The sequence below is a fragment of the Rhincodon typus genome, chromosome 6 (genome assembly GCF_021869965.1).
Source record: "Rhincodon typus isolate 14 chromosome 6, sRhiTyp1.1, whole genome shotgun sequence".
NCBI classification, from domain to species: domain Eukaryota; kingdom Metazoa; phylum Chordata; class Chondrichthyes; order Orectolobiformes; family Rhincodontidae; genus Rhincodon; species Rhincodon typus.
The window spans coordinates 1613936-1630780 of NC_063337.1; the positions used below are offsets into that span (position 1 = coordinate 1613936).

Here is a 16845-nt window from a genome sequence, read left to right on the forward strand (position 1 = left end):
AGCACATTCAACCTCCCATGGAGCTGCCTTCTCACATCTGCAAGGCACTGACAACCCACAGCATGCCCCCATCCTGCTTATGCTGTTAGTGTTGTTTGCATCAATTTATCAATTAGTTTCAATTTTCCCTAAACCAACCCCCCCTCCACCCTGCCATTCTCCCCACCCAGTCAAGGATTCATTGCTTAGGGTGATAGTTGGATTTATTACCACGATCACATGTAGGACAAGGTAAGTTTTCTTTGTCTCGGTCACTGTATGAGGTAGATAATGGGCCATTAGCTCCTTTGCAGGCCTAACGAATTTTAATTACTCTTTGTTACCAGCACCTCCTGCAGAGCGATATTATCCACTATACAACATAGAATTGTACCACACAAGAATGGGCCCTTCGGCCCACAGTGTTGTGCTGAACATGATGCCAAATGGTCCATATCCCTCCATTCCTTGCATATTCATGTGCTTATCTAAAAGGCCATTAAATGCCCCTATCGTATCTGCCTCCACCACCATCCCCTGGCAGCATGTTCCAGACACCTACCACTCTCTGTAAAAAACTTGCCCCTCACGTCTCCTTTGAACTTTCCCACTCTAACCTTAAATGCATGCCCCTTAGTATGAGACATTTCAACGCTGGGAAAAAGATTCTGAGCATCAACCCTATCTATACATCTCATAATTTTATAGACTTCTATCAAATCTCCCATCAGCCTCTCTGCTCCAGAGAAAACAACCCAAGTTTTTCTAGTCTCTCTTTATAGCCCCTACCCTCTAATCCAGGCAGCATCCTGGTAAATCTCTTCTGCACCCTCTCCAAACCTCCATGTCCTTCCTGTAATGTGGCGACCAGAATTGAACACAATACTCTTAAGTGTGGCCTAACTAAAGTCTTATAAAGCTGAAACATGACATCCTGACTCTTGTACTCAATTCCCTGACCAATAAAGGCAAGCATGCCATACACTTTATTTACCACCCTATCCACTTGTGTGGCCACTTTCAGGGAGCTGTGGACTTTAACTCCATGATCCCTCTGTACCTCAATGCTATTCAGGGTCCTGCCATTAACTGTATAGTTTTCCTTGACATTTAATCTCCCAAAGTACCTCACAGTTACCTGGATTAAACTACAACTGCCATTTCTCTGCCCATATCCGCAACTAAATTATATTCTGCCGTATCCTTTGACAACCCTCTACACTATCCACAACTCCACCGATCTCAGTTCTGAGGAAGGGTCGCTGGACCCGAAATGTTAGCTCTGTTTTTACCTTCACAGATGCTGCCAGACCAGCTGAACTTTTCCAGCAACTTTGTTTTTGTTCACTGATCTTTGTATTGTCTGCAAACTTATTAACTCACCTCTCTGCATTTTCAGCCAAGTCATTTATATATATCACAAACAGCAGAGGTTCCAGTATGGATCCCTGTGGAACACCACCGGTCATGGACCTCCAGCCTGAAAAACACTTTTCCACCAGTACCCTCTGCCTTCTATGGCCAAACCAATTCTGAATCCATGCAGCCAAATCACTGTGGATCCCATGCATCTTATTCTTTGGCGTTTCTTGACTGCAATGCCAACGTAAAGCAAGGGTGCGAGGTTCCAGAAGAATGGTGTCTGACTTTATAATTGCTGTTGGAACTTTCCAGAAATTGAAGTCAATTCATATCATATAACCAACGGCAGCCATGCTTTTGTCCAACAACGTCCACTTTTAAAACTTAGTGAGAAAGTATAGCTTTAAAACAATTTGGGAACTCTTTCATATACAAATATACAAATTATAAACTGATGTAGGCTATTCAGCCCCTTCCAGCCTGTTCCGCCTATTAATAAGATCACGGCCATGATCTGGCCAGCTAATCGGATTGTGACCTCAGCTCCTCTTTCCTACCTAACCCTGGTAACCTTTGATTCCATCTTTAGTCAAGAATCTATCTCCCTCTGCCTTTAAAAGATTCAATGACTCTGCCTCCACCATTCTCTGGGAAAGTGAGAGCCAAAGCTCTAACGACCATCTGAGAGAAAAACATTTCTCTTTGTCTCAGTGATAAATGGCAGACCCCTTAATTTTAAACCAGCTCCAGTCTCTCCTACAAGGACAAGGGGAATCGTCTTTTCAACACCCACCTTGTTAAGTCCCCTCTGAATCTTATATGCTTCAATAGGATCACCCCTTATTTTTCTAAACAGGCCTAGTCTATCCAACTTTACCTTGTCAGATAAGCCTCTCCCTTATCCCACATATCAGTCAAATGAACTTTCTCTGAAATGCTTCTAACACATTAACAACTTTTCTTAAGGAAGGCGACCAAAATTGTACACAGTACTCCAGATGTGGTCTCACCAATGCTCTACACAACTGTAGCAAAACATCCCAACTTTTAATCCCATTCCCTTCACAATAAACCAATCTTCTGTCTATACTAATGTGCTGCGCCCAATGCCATGTGCTGTTATTTTATGTGGTAACCTTTGATGTATCAAATAAATTCTGGAAAACCTTGAGCGATTCCCTTTTGTCCGCCCTGTTTGTTACTACTTCAAACAACTCCAATAAATTAGTCAAAGATGATATCCCTTTCACAAAATCAGGTTGACATCGCTTGATTACATTAAGGATTTCCGAACCCCACTTTAACTGTGTTCCTGATCCTGTCCTCTCTCTCTCTCTATCCCAGGTGTGTTCCTGACCCTGTCCTCTTTCTCTATTCCAGATGTATTTCTAATCCTGCTCTCTGTCTCCATTCCAGGTGCTTTCCTGATTCCATACTGCATTATGATGCTATTTACTGGTCTGCCACTCTTCCTGATGGAGCTCAGTCTGGGACAGTATGGAGGAGCTGGACCAATACATGTGTGGAAATGCTGCCCTCTGCTGAAAGGTGTTGTATATTGACAGCTCCTGGTTTTAATCCACTTGTTTAACCTGTTCTAGGAGAGAACCTCACTCCAAACTGGCTACATTTCCACAGCTGCACTGTCAGACGGTCAGTGCTGAGGGAGTGCCACACTGTCAGAGGGTCAGTACTGAGGGAGTGCCGCACTGTCAGAGATTCAGTACTGAGGGAGCGCCACACTGTCACAGGGTCAGTACTGAGGGAGCGTCGCACTGTCGGAGGGTCAGTGCTGAGGGACCGCTGCACTGTCAGACGGTCAGTGCTGAGGGAGCGCCGCACTGTCGGAGGGTCAGTGCTGAGGGAGCGCCGCACTGTCGGAAGGTCAGTGCTGAGGGAGTGCCGCACTGTCGGAGGGTCAGTGCTGAGAGAGTGCCGCACTGTCAGAGCGTTAGTGCTGAGGGAGTGCCGCACTGTCGGAGGGTCAGTGCTGAGGGAGTGCTGCATTGTCGGAGGGTCAGTGCTGAGGGAGTGCTGCACTGTCGGAGGGTCAGTGCTGAGGGAGCACTGCACTGTCGGAGGGTCAGTGCTTAGGGAGTCCCGCACTGTCGGAGGGTCACTGCTGAGGGAGCACCTCACTGTCGGAGGGTCAGTGCTGAGGGAGTGCCACACTGTCGGGGAGCTTTCAGGGGTGATACTAAAATGTGTCTTTCTCAGACTTGGAAAATCTGCATTTACCTGTAGCTCCAGAGTGATTTTTGGGGAGTAAATTCACAATCTCCACAACTGTCCCTTAGCCAACACGTGATGTCTGTAAGGCTACCAATGGGAAGAGTATTTCCTGGCCCTCCCCAGTTACACAAACGGCATTCTGTCAGGATTCTGTTAACCCGTGAAGCTTGACATTATTCTCTTTCCTACTTCCCCAGGGATTGGAATCGGAATGCTGGTTGTTGCATCTTTGGTCTCTCTTTACTATAATGTGATTATCGCCTGGACATTCTTCTATCTGGGCAATTCTTTCCAGAACCCTTTGCCTTGGTCCTGTGAGGCTCCAGCAAACATTCACCTATGTCAGGTAAGGAGAGCCCCTGTATCAATTCCATGATGGAGGCCATAGGCAGTATGATTGGGAATGGAGAGATTTTCTGAATATAGAGAGAGCCTCCCACATCATACAACACAGCACATACAACCGTGTGAAAGGGTGTGGTGTCAATGGTAACGGTTACAGTGCGTAGCAGTCTGAGAATCTGAGTGCAGGACAGAGCCCTGGGTCACAGTGCATGGCAGGGTGAAGGGTCATAGTGCAGAACAGAGGCCAGGTCAACAGGGTCACTGTGCGAGTTTGGACAAAGGTGCTGTTATTGGTGACAGTGATTTATTCAGCATCAGTAAGACCAGACATACCTGAGCAGTGATATCCACGCGCAGCAGCATTGCAGCCTGGGTGATCTCCACACAACAAGTCACAGATTGAGTCATCCCTCAGCTGCTATTTCACCAACACAATTAAAAATGGTATAGTATAAGATTCACAATAACAATGGGATTAAAGACATTTACAGTTTGTCATAAGACCATAAGAAACAGGAACAGGAGTAGGCCATTTGGCCCCTTGAGCATGCTCTGCCCTTTGATAGGATTATGGCTGATCCAACATTCCTCACGTCCACTCTCCTGCCATTTCCCTGTAACTCTCGATGCCCCGACTGATCAAGATTCTGTCTATCTCAGCATTAATTATATACACAAGGACTCTGCCCCCACATCTGTCTGTCTCAAGGAGTCCTAAAGATTCTCAATCCTATGAGAGAAGAAATTCCTCCTCACCTCAGTCTTAAATTGGTGTCTCTTTACTCTAAGACTATTCCCTCTGGTCCTAGACTCTCCTATAAGGTGTAACATCCTCTCAACATTGTCAAGCCCCTTAAGAATACTATACGTTTCAATGAGATCACCTCTCATTCTTCTAAACTCCAGTGAGCACAGTCCCAACCTTTGCTCATAATACCAGCGATCATCCTCGTAAACTTTGTCTGAACTGCCTCCAATGAAATGACGTCTTTCCTTTAATCAGAGACCAGAACTGATCACAGTATTCTAGATGTGGTCTCCCCAGCATCTTGTACAGTTGCAGTAAGACTTCCCTACTCTTACACTCCAAACTACATGAAATAAGGGCCAACATTCCATTAGCCTTCCTGATTACCTGCTGCCCTGTGTGCTAGCTTTCTGTGTTTCATGGACAAGTCCCTCCCACCCCATTCCCTCTGTGTTGCAGCTTTCTGCAGTTTTTAAACATTTAAACTATATCCTATTCTTTTATTCTCCCTTCCAGAAGGAACAGCTTCACATTTTCCCACGTGGTACTCCATTTATCCATTTTTTGCCCAGTTACTCAAACTATCATCCTCCCTCTGTAAACTGTTTGTATCCCTCTCACAACCTGACTTTCCACCAATGTTTGTGTCATCTGCAAATCTGGCCACAGTACATTCACTTCCTTCCTCCAAGTCATTAATAGATGTTGCAAGCAGTTGTGGTCTCAGCACTGATCCCTCTGGAACCCACTGGTTACAGGTCACCAACCTGAAAAAGAACCCTTTAGCCCCACTCGCTGTTTCCTGCCCATGAGCCAATTCTCTATCCATGCTAATCTACTACCTCCAACACCCTGGGCTTTTATTTTATGACTTCACCTTTTATCAGGTACCCTGTCGAACATCTTCTGGAAGTCCAAATACAACACATTTACTGTTTCCAGTCTGTCCATTCTGGTTGAGACTTCCTTGAAAAACCGCAGTAAAATAGTTTCCCTTCCATGAAGCCATGCTGACTCTGCTTGATTAGATTATGATTTTCCAAATGTGCTGCTATCTCTTCCTTAATAATTGATTCCAACATTGAAGGGATATGAGGATAAAATGGAAAGTTACATTGAGATAGGAGATCAGCCGTGATCTAATCGAATGATGGGTCAAGTTCAATGGGCTCAATGGCCTCCCTCTGTCATAGTGTTTAAGTTAGATTTCATTAATTAGCAGGAAAACCTGACTCGGAATTTTAACCAGGAGGAGTATTAGAGATGAGATGAGGTAAATGAATGATTCAATGACCCAAAGTTTCAGATGTAAAATTAATTTGTTCTTTCATTGTCACTGGGTCAATGTTAATGAGTCTGGAGCTGTTAGCACTGCAGGTGCACTTTGGCACACAGACTGACAGGAACTGCTCTCTCTCATTCCCTACAGAATTTAACTGCCAACTTGACTCACCAGAGTGCCAGTGAAGTCTTCTGGAAGTAAGTGATCTCTTTCCTCCTCTATTACTCTATTTTTGCCACTAATTAGACAGATGGCAGGTCAAACTGACTTGCACAACATAGCACCTTAGCATATCTCATAAATTTCTCATGTATAAGAATTGCAGTGAATCTTCAGCAGAGGAACAGGGCATTTAAAGCCACAGGTTCCTGCTGTTGTTTAGCTACATGACAGCCTCGTTAGTAAGTGCACAGGATGTTGAACCAGTGACAACTGTGCACATTAGTAAAATAACAACACTGAGGTTGCTGGAGATCCGATATAAAAACAGAAGGTGCTGCAGAAATGGATCAGTATCTGAGTTTCTTAGCATCTGAGATAAATGAGCTAACATTTCAAGTCCAGCACAATTCTTGTCTCGGACTGGAGTGCTTCTATTTTAAGTATAACTGTGCATGACCGTGGTTTATAATTTGCTGTAAATGTTCTGATTCTACTTCTCTGCCGTTCTCGGTTTTGGTGATGGCCTCGTTGCAAATATCTGATGCAGCGGGTTCCTTGTTTTACAGTGAGCGTACCCTGGGACTGTCAAGGAGCTCAGGTCTACATGACCCAGGCCCTGTCCGGTGGGAACTGGCCATTTGCCTTCTGGCTGCCTGGGTCATTATCTTCTTGTGCTGTCTGAAAGGGATTCGCAGCTCAGGCAAGGTGAGTTGATCACAGAGAACTGCCCACTATCGCTCATGACTCCACTACATTAACCCTCCTATCAACAGCCATCTCTCCAGTATGTTAACACTCCATCAACATCTGTCCCTCCACTTGCTTTACCCCTCCATCAACACCAGTTCATCTCCCATTAACCATTAACCTTTACATCAAAGCCCAGCGGCCTCATATATTAACTCACCAACTAATACTCGTCCATCTCTTTAAATGGTGATATATTGGGCAGTGTAGATATACAAAGGGATCTGGGTGTTCTTCTGCACCAGTGAATGAAGATGAAGCAAGCAATTCGGAGTGCAAATGGTATGTTGGCCTTCATTGAAAGAGGATTTGAGTTCAGAAGTAGGAATGTCTTACTGCAGTTATACAGGGCCTTGGTGAGACTACACCTGGAGTATTGCATATAGTTTTGGTCTTCTTACCTAAGAAAGAACCTACTTGCCTAAGAGTGAGTGCAGCAGAGGTTCACAAGGCTGATACGGAGATGGCAGGACTGTCTATGAGAAGAGATTGATTCGACTGGGCTTGTATTTGCTGGAGTTTAGAAGGATGGGAGGGGATCTGATTGAAACGTATAAAATGCCAATAGGGCTGGACAGACTAGATGCAGGGAGGGTGTGTTCCCTGGTTGGGGAGTCTAGACCCAGGGGACACAGACTCAGGATACAGGCAGACCATTTAGGACTGAGATGAAGAAAGGTTTCTTCATTCAGATCAGAGGTAAGTGAACCTGTGAAATTCTCCACCACAGGTGGCTGTGGAGGCCAAGTCACTGAATATATTCAAGAAAGGCTTCAACGTGTATTGGAGAAAATGGGAATATGGCCTTCTGTTAGAGGATCAAGCATGATCATATTGAACAGCCAAGCAGGCTTGAAGGGCCATCTGGCCTACTCTTGCCTCTAGTTTCTATATCTTTCCAGGATAATAACTTTACGTTCAACATCTATCTCTACCCTGTAATCTTCTTATCAATATCCTTCCCTTGTGTACTCCTAGACTCTGTACTGCTGGCAGGTGTTGTTTCAGTCAAACTACCTTCACACCAACTTCAAAACTCCACCAATGCTACATCAGTGATCTTGGCATCTTCCTGCCAATGGGAGTTGGATTATGTATGGGACCAAATTCAATAGGAACTGGCTTGAAGTTGTTGTAGACTGGATCCACTCAGATCTCTACTGATCACAGAATGACAAGATGTGCACTCCTTCACCCTGAGCTAACTTGAATCCTGTTTCTATTATCTGAAAGGCCCATCCCAGTGTCTGAAGAACTGTGTGGATAAAAAAGCAGCCAGACTCCCTCAAACAAGGACTGTACAGGTTCGACTCTGCAATGTTTGTTTGCTCTGATGTGCTGCCATCTTTCTGTGTCTTTCAGATTGTTTACGTGACTGCTACATTCCCCTACCTGGTCCTGATTGTGCTGATAATCCGAGGAGCCACACTCAAAGGCTCCCTGCAGGGCGTGCAGTTCTACCTCAGTACTAACTGGAAGCGTCTGGGGAGTGCTCAGGTACAAAGTAGATCTCAAGCCTATTCAACATGCCTCCTCCTCAACTCTCTCTCTCTTTCTCTGATGTGTAAAAATATCTCCTACTCTGACTCTGTCTGTACCTGGGCCTGGGCAGGAACTTTCTCACCCCCTCCTGACTACCGCTGCTCCTGAAAACCACTGACTTACAAAAAAAATCTCACTGTGGTAATCCTCAATGTCTCCTCACAACAATAACAACTTTCATTTGGATAGCACTTTTAACATAGTAAAAATATCCCTTTGTGGATTGTCATAAGGAAGTCAACCGCATAAGGAACATAAGCACAAATGAACTAGGGCAGGAGTCGGCCATTCAGCCCCGGAACCTGCTCCTCCATTTAATAAGATCATAGCTGGTCTGATTTTGTGTAAAATTCTCATTCCCACATGTCCCTGATAACTTTTCGCACTCCCTGCTAAACAATAATCTGCCTTCTTCTACGTTAAGAATATTCAAAGACTCAGATTTAGCCACCTTTTTTCAGCAGGAGTTCCAAACACTCACAACCCTCTGAGAGAATAAGTGTTTCCTCATCTCTGTTTTAAATGGGTGTCCCCTTATATTTGAACTATGACCCCAAGTTCTAGATTTTCCCACAAGAGGAAACATCCTTTCCACATCCACCCATCAAGTCTCTTCATGATGTTTCAATTAAGTCACTGCCGACTATTCAAAACTCCAGTGGATACAAGCCAAGCCTGCCTGACTTTTCCTCATAAGACAACCCACTCATTCCAGGTGTTAAACTGGTGAAAAACCAAATCAACTGCAGATGCTGTAAATCAGGAACAAAAACAGAAATTGCCGGAAAAGCTCAGCAGGTCTGGCAGCATCTGTGAAGAAAATAATCAGAGTTAACATTTCGGGTCCAGTTCTGAGGAAGGGTCACCGGACCCAAAACGTTAACTCTGATTTTTTCTTTACAGATGCTGCCAGACCCGCTGAGCTTTTCCACCAACTTCTGTTTTTGTTGTTAATCTGGGTAAAGCTCTCTGAACTGCCTCTAATTCATTTATATCCTTCTGTACATACAGTGACCAGTACTGTACATAATACTCCAGTTGTGGTCTCACCACGACTTTGTGTAACTGCATTACTGAAAGGAAACAATAGTAGACAAGTGAACAAAGGTCAGTCAAAGAGTTTTGAATTAAAGAGGGTCTCAAAGGACGGAAAAGATGTGGAGAGGATGGTATTCCTGAACTTGGAGCCCAGGCAGCTGAAAACATGGCACAAGTTATTTTTTCTATTCATTCCTGAGATGTGGACAGCCTCCGACACTCCAGGCAAGATAGCCCCAGCCTATTCAGCCTATTCCAAAGCACAAACCCTCCAACCCTGGCAACACCCTTGTAAATTTTTTCTGAACATTTTTTAGTTTCTCAGCATCCTTTCTATAGTAAGGAGACCAGAATTGCACACAGTATTCCAAAAGTGGCCCAACCAATGTCCTGTACAGCCGCAGCATAACCCCCCCAACTCTTATAATCAATGCACTGACCAATAAAGGCAAGCATACCAAACGCCTTCTTCTCTATTCTAATCTACCCCACTTTCAAGGTAATATGAATCTGCACTCCAACTCTTTTTGTTCAGGAACACTCCACAGAACCTTACCAATAAGTCTATCTGTCCTGCCCTAATTTGCCTTTCCAAGATGCAGCACCTTACATTTATCTAAATTAAACTCCATCTGCCATTCCTCGGCCCATTGGCCCATCTGATCAAGATCCCGTTATACTCTGAGGTAATCTTCTTCGCTGTCCACCACAGCTCCAATTTTAGTGTCATGTGCAAACTTACTAACCATACCTGCTATGTTCACCTCCAAATCATTTAAATACTTGACAAAAAGCAGTGGACCCAGCACCGATCTTTGTGGCACACCACTGGTCACAGGCCTCCAGTCTGAAAAGCAACCCTCCACCACCACCCTCTGTCTTCCATCTTTGAGCCAGTTCTATATCCAAATGGTCAGTTCTCCCTATGTCCCATGTGATTTACCTTGTTACCATGAGGAATCTTGTCGAACGCCTGCTGAAGTCCATGTAGATCACATCCACCGCTCTACCCTCATCAATCCTCTTCGTTACTTCTTCAAAAAACTCAAGCAAGTTAGTGAGACATGATTTCCCAAGCGCAAAGCCATGTTGACTATCCCTAATCAATCCCTGCCTTTCCAAATACATGTAAATCCTGTAATTCAGGATTCCCTCCAACAACTTGTCCACCACCAATGTCAGCCTCACCAATCCATACTTCCCTGGCTCTTCCTTACCAACTTTCTTAAGTAGAGGCACCATATTAGCCTCCAGTGTTCTGGCACCTCACCTATGACTATTGATGATACAAATATCTCAGCAAAGGGCCCAGCAATCTCTTCTCTCACTTCCCACAGAATTCTAGGGTACATCTAATCTGTGGAGAGAAAACAGAGTTAATGTTTGAAATCCAGTGACCCTTCTTCAGAGCTGATATTAGAACTGAAGGATGCTCACCGGACTTGAAACGTTAACTCGATTTCTCTCTCCATAAATGCTGCTTGACTTGCTGAGGTTCTCCAGCAATTTCTATTTCTGTTTCAGATTTCCAACATCTGCAGCTCTTTGACTTATTATGATAAATTTATAAAATGCAGACTGGACATTGCCTGATGGCTAACCTGTAGAATCCATTTTTGCTTTGTTTTATTAATTCTCAAGATGTGAGCATTTGTCACCCATCCTTACTCACTACCACTGAGAGTCATAGGGTCATACAGTTGTACAGCATGGAAACAGACCCTTTCGTCCAATTCATCCATGCCGACAAATTAATCTAGTCCCATTTGCCAGCATTTGGCCTATTTCTCTCTAAATTCTTCCTATTAATATACCCATCCAAATGCCTGTTAAATGTTGTAATTGTACCAGCCTCCACCACTTCCTCTGGCAGCTCATTCCATACATGCCCCACCCTTTGCGTGAAAAAGTTGCCCCTTAGGTCAGTTTTAAATCTTTCCCCTCTCGCCATTAACCTATGCCCTCTAGTTTTGGACTCCCCCACCCCAGGAGAAAAGACCTTGGCTATTCACTCTATTCCTGCCCCTCATCATTTTATAAACCTCTATAAGGTGACCCCTCAGCCTCCAATGCTCCAGAGAAAATAGCCCCAGCCCATTCAGCCTCTTCCTATAGCTCAAACCCTCCAACTCTAGCAACATCCCTGTGAATATTTTCTGAACCCTTTCGAATTCAGAAAGTAAATGCAGGAGTGAACCATTTGAGTGAGGATTTCTAATTCTGACCTGAGTGTGAATTGACACAATTGTTTTCACTCAGGGCCCTACCACGCAATGGTTCTGATCATTAAACCATGAAACTATGCCCCAACATCTCAATTTTATCAATCTCACACCTCCATAGGTTTTGATTGAGTTAAATATTGTCCTTTGAACGAGATTGTGTGTTGGGGGCCTGTCCCACTGAATGAAGTACACAAACTGATCACAAAGACAACCAGTCAATGATGGATATCCTCCAGATATGCAGCATCCTTAATCCTTGTTCAAATATGTCCTTGCTTCACCATTTCTTAAGCTACCAATCTCAATGTACAGATGCTGTAATGTACTGGTTGTGTTCCTGAATTGATGATCCAGAGGCCTGGGCTAATAAGCCACAGAATGTGAGTTCAAATCCCACCATGGCACTTTGAGGAAACAAGTTCAGTGTTGCTTTATTAAACGGAATGATAAAAGAACAAACAGTGAAACAAAGAAAAGCATTTTTACACAGTGAGTGTTTTAGATCTGGAGGAGGTTGCCTGAGAGTTGTGGTTGACCCAGTTACTTTTAAAATCTGAGGAAGAAATTGCTCCCGGTGTTGAGGAAAATGGACGACTGAGACAAGAAATGCTCTTGCAGAGATGTGATGGGCTGAATGGCCTCCTTCTGTGCCATAACCATTCTGTATTGACATCATATCTGTTTCAAACACTATCTAATCCACAACCTTCAAGGAAAGGGATTCCTCCTGTTCTAAATTATTTATTTATATTTCATCATGCATTAGCCTCCTCTTGTTCCAGATACCCTCTATCATCAGAAACACTCAGTGACTGATCTTGTTAGTGAGAAGCTGCTTTAATCACAGAATCATACAGTGCAGAAGAGGCCCTTTGGCCCATCAAGTCTGTAATGCTAGGGACATTCCTGTTTGTTTTATTTTAACACTACTCCAGTTATTTTGTTTTTCTTGTCTTGTCTTATCCCTCATTTATTCATCTTGGTCTGTTCCTATGAGCTGAATTTGATCATTCCCCTCTAATCCCTTCACTGTTTCGGCACCATGTCCTTTTTACTTCATTCTATCTGTTTACCTTCCCCTATTTAGAGCCATAAAGATATAAAGCAAGGAAACAGACCTTTTGTTCCAACTAGTCCCATTTGCCAGCATTTGGCCCATATCCCTCTAAACCCTTCTTATTCATTAACCCATTCAGATGCCTTTTAAATGTTGTAATTGTACCAGCCTCTACCACTTCCTCGGGCAGCACAACCTATACATGCACCATCCTCTACATGAAAAAGTTACCCCTTTGGTCCCTTTTAAATCTTTCCCCTCTCACCTTAGATCTATGGTCTCTAGTTTTGGACTCCCCCACCCCGGGAAAAGACCTTGGCTATTTACCCTATTCATGCCCCTCACAATTTTATAAACCTCTTTCAGGTCACCCCTCAGCCTTCAACATTCCAGGCAAAATAGCCCCAGCCTATTCAGCCTCTCCCTATAGATCAAACCCTCCAACCCCAGCAATATCCTTATAAATCTTTTCTGAATCCTGTCAAGTTTCACAACATCTACCTTCACCAATTGGTCTTCTGTTTTGAGGTAGTTTTTATTTGCAATAAGGTAAACTACTGAGGGGATATTGTTTGCGACAGGGTTCATGCACTGTGGCTGGTCTCTCCGATCCAGTTTCCATCGATTGGAGTGCACTGTGGTGAGTGCATGGGATCTGGGCACAGCTCCTGGCCGTCCAGAGATAGCCTCCTGTTACTGGTGCCTTGACACCTGGCCCCCAGCACTGGTCTCCACTAACAAGTATCCAGTCACGGAGGTTTTAGCAATAACCCTCAGTCTCAACTAAAACCTTCTAACTGATTAAAGATTTAACAGCATCTTAGGTTTGTTTAATACATCCTCATCAGTTGTGTGACCCTTTGATCTTTTACTCATAAATTCTGTGTTCTGTGTGCCCATTTCTCACTTCACCTGACAAACGGGCTATGCTCCGAAAGCTTGTGTTTTCAAATAAACCTGTTGGACTATACCCTGGTGTTGTGTGATTTCTGACCTTGTCCACCCCAGTCTAACACCGGCACCTCCACCTGACAAGTGTTCCATGCCAGTGATACAGCAGAATTTTCACACTAATTTTTTTCACCTTTTATCCTAGGTGTGGAATGATGCTGCATCCCAGATATTCTATTCCCTGGGGATTGGTTTCGGAGGTTTGCTTTCAATGGCATCTTACAACAAGTTTGACAACAACGTTGTCAGGTAATAAAGGTATAGACTGATACAACACAGTTGCATCATGCTCAGTCTACACTTTCCCCATCAAACATTCCCAGGACATGGACAGCACAGGGACAGATACAGAGTAAGGCTCTCTCTACACTTTCCCCATCAAACACTCCCAGGACAGGGACAGCACAGGGTTAGATACAGAGTAAAGCTTCCTCTACACTGCTCCCCGATCAAACACTCCCAGGACGGGGACAGCACGGGGTTAGATACAGAGTAAAGTTCCCTCTACACTTTCCCCATCAACACTCCTAGGACAGGGACAGCATGGGGGTTAGATACAGAGTAAAGCTTCCTCCACACTGTCTTCAACAAACACTCCCAGAACGGGAACAGTACAAAGTTTAGGGGAGGCAATGGCCTAGTGGTATTATCACTGGACTGTTAATCCAGAGACCCATAACATTCTGACGACCCAGGTTTGAATCCTGCCACAGCAGATGGTGGAATTTGAATTCAATAAATATCTGGAATTAAGAATCTAATGATGACCATGAATCCGTTGCCGATTGTTGGGAAAAACCCATCTGGTTCACTAATGCCCTTTAGGGAAGGAAACTGCCATCCTTACCTGGTCTGGCCTACATGTGACTCCAGACCCACAGCAATGTGGTTGACTCTTAACTGCCCTCTGGGCAATTAGGGATGGACAATAAATGCTACTTGACCACTGATGCCCATGTACTGTGAATGAATAAAGATGTAGAGTAAAATTTTAGGCTGTAAGGGCTGGTATCACACCAGCACTGAAATTAATATGTGACATTACCCCCTTATGGGGTAGAACAGATTTTCAAGCTTAATGGCTTGTTGGTGGTAAGCACCACTCGTGTTACTACAAGATAGTTGAAGCATGAAGGAGCTCTCTTCCCCTGTTGCTCAAATGTCTGAGGTACAGATGATACCTTCCTCTGTAGCTAACCCTGTGCTGTCCCTGTCCTGGGAGTGTTTGAAGGGGACGGTGTAAAGGGAACTTTACTCTCCATAGCTAACCCTGTGCTGTCCCTGTCCTGGGAGTGTTTGAAGGGGACGGTGTAAAGGGAACTTTACTCTCCATAGCTAACCCTGTGCTGTCCCTGTCCTGGGAGTGTTTGAGGAAGACAGTGTGGAGGAAGCTTTACTCTGTATCTAACTCTGTGTTGTACCTCAGTAGAAGCTGACTGGCTCCTTTCAAGGACTATTATGGGCCATTGGCCTGATGCTGAGTTTGTGGGGTACATAGTGAGAAATGATCTGATCCGGATAGCCTCGATCCTGCAGCGAGATGTCAAGTCTCCCCTATTTTAGCATCCAGTGCACTCAATGAACTAATTTGTTCTGATGATGAGTGATCAGACTCAAAATGGTAACTCTGCTTTCTTCCCACAGATGCTGCAGACCTGCTGAGTTTCTGCAGCAATTCCTGTTTTTGTTTCAGTGGGCAAATGCTTTGGCCCTATTTATGAGGTTGCTGATGAACCAATCTTATAATGCATGGACCTGCAGGAATCCGAACGCCTCCATTGTGCAGTACGGTAGGCTTATGGTAGACTGTGGTACAGTCCATTAGTGGGTCTCTCAGCCAGGAACTGAAAAAATGTGAGCTGATTTGGTTGCTGCATTTCAAAGGTGCATTTTAGTGTGGGACGTAGTCCATCAGGGCGTGGAAGTAAGGTTGTGCATGTTTCATTTCATTGACATTCAGGAAATATGCAAGATGTGAAGGCTAGGGGTCAGACCACTGATGATGTATTTATGTTGGATACTGACAATGATCTTTGTCAGACATGGACCCAAACTGACTCCATGGCAACACTGTCCAATTGGATGTACATGATGTCACTAAAATTGAATTCAGCTGCAAGAGCTTTTAAATTTCTCAGGTCAATGGGAAATGAATAATTGCTCAGGCATTCAGACATTAAACATTGCTAAAAGGAGATTTGTTTCTGCAAAGTTGAGGCTTTTGCTCTTGCTCACATCAGAATGAGGATACAAGAAGCATCCCTGCAAAAGGGACACCAATTGATACAGCAGGAGAAGAGGTGCTGATTCGTGGACCATTGTTAGTATGGCAGCTAACTGTCGATCTTATTTGTCAGACAAGGCAGGTAGACTCTAATAGTCACAGTGTTGCCATAGAAATGCAGCTGAGATTGGTAGTCACCATGACGTGTATTTTTTCCAATGATAAAGGTGCAAGTGATGTACAAATTCCTTTCAAACTATAAAAGAGTGTCCTGCTTACTAAGATTTGTGTCTTTCAGCACGTGTGAATGTATTACATTGTGAGCCTGACTGATGAATGACCTTAAATTGGTCATTTTGCTAATACTCTCTGACAGTGCAGCCCTCCCTCAGCACTGACCCTCCGACAGTGCCCCCTCCCTCAGCACTGACCCTCCGACAGTGTCCCCTCCCTCAGCACTGACCCTCCGACAGTGTCCCCTCCCTCAGCACTGACCCTCCGACAGTGCCCCCTCCCTCAGCACTGACCCTCCGACAGTGCGGCACTCCCTCAGCACTGACCCTCCGACAGTGCGGTGCTCCCTTAGCACTGACCCTCCGACAGTGCAGCCCTCCCTCAGCACTGACCCTCCAACAGCATGGCACTCCCTGAGTACTGACCCTTCGACAGTGCAGCCCTCCCTCAGCACTGACCCTCCGACAGTGCGGCACTCCCTCAGCACTGACCCTCCAACAGCGCGGCACTCCCTCTGTACTGACCCTCCGACAGCACGGCACTCCCTCAGTACTGAACCTCCGATAATGCGGCACTCCCTCAGTACTGACCCTCCGACAGTGCAGCGCTCCCTCAGCACTGACCCTCCGACAATGCGGTGCTCCCTCAGCACTGACCCTCCGACAGTGCAGCGCTCCCTCAGCACTGACCCTCCGACAGTGCGGCGCTCCCTCAGCA

At 44.9% G+C, this 16845-nt stretch overlaps 1 protein-coding gene across 1 annotated transcript in view; it reads left to right on the plus strand.

The window, feature by feature from the left end:
- slc6a7 (solute carrier family 6 member 7) overlaps nucleotides 1–16845 on the plus strand; it is a 56652-nt gene that overhangs the window by 37176 nt on the left and 2631 nt on the right. Inside the window, exons 3-8 of the mRNA XM_048597848.1 lie at nucleotides 2758–2889; nucleotides 3771–3919; nucleotides 6096–6145; nucleotides 6677–6815; nucleotides 8220–8354; nucleotides 13816–13919. Of these exons, the coding sequence (XP_048453805.1) occupies nucleotides 2758–2889; nucleotides 3771–3919; nucleotides 6096–6145; nucleotides 6677–6815; nucleotides 8220–8354; nucleotides 13816–13919 (709 nt within the window). The remainder of the gene's footprint in view (nucleotides 1–2757; nucleotides 2890–3770; nucleotides 3920–6095; nucleotides 6146–6676; nucleotides 6816–8219; nucleotides 8355–13815; nucleotides 13920–16845) is intronic.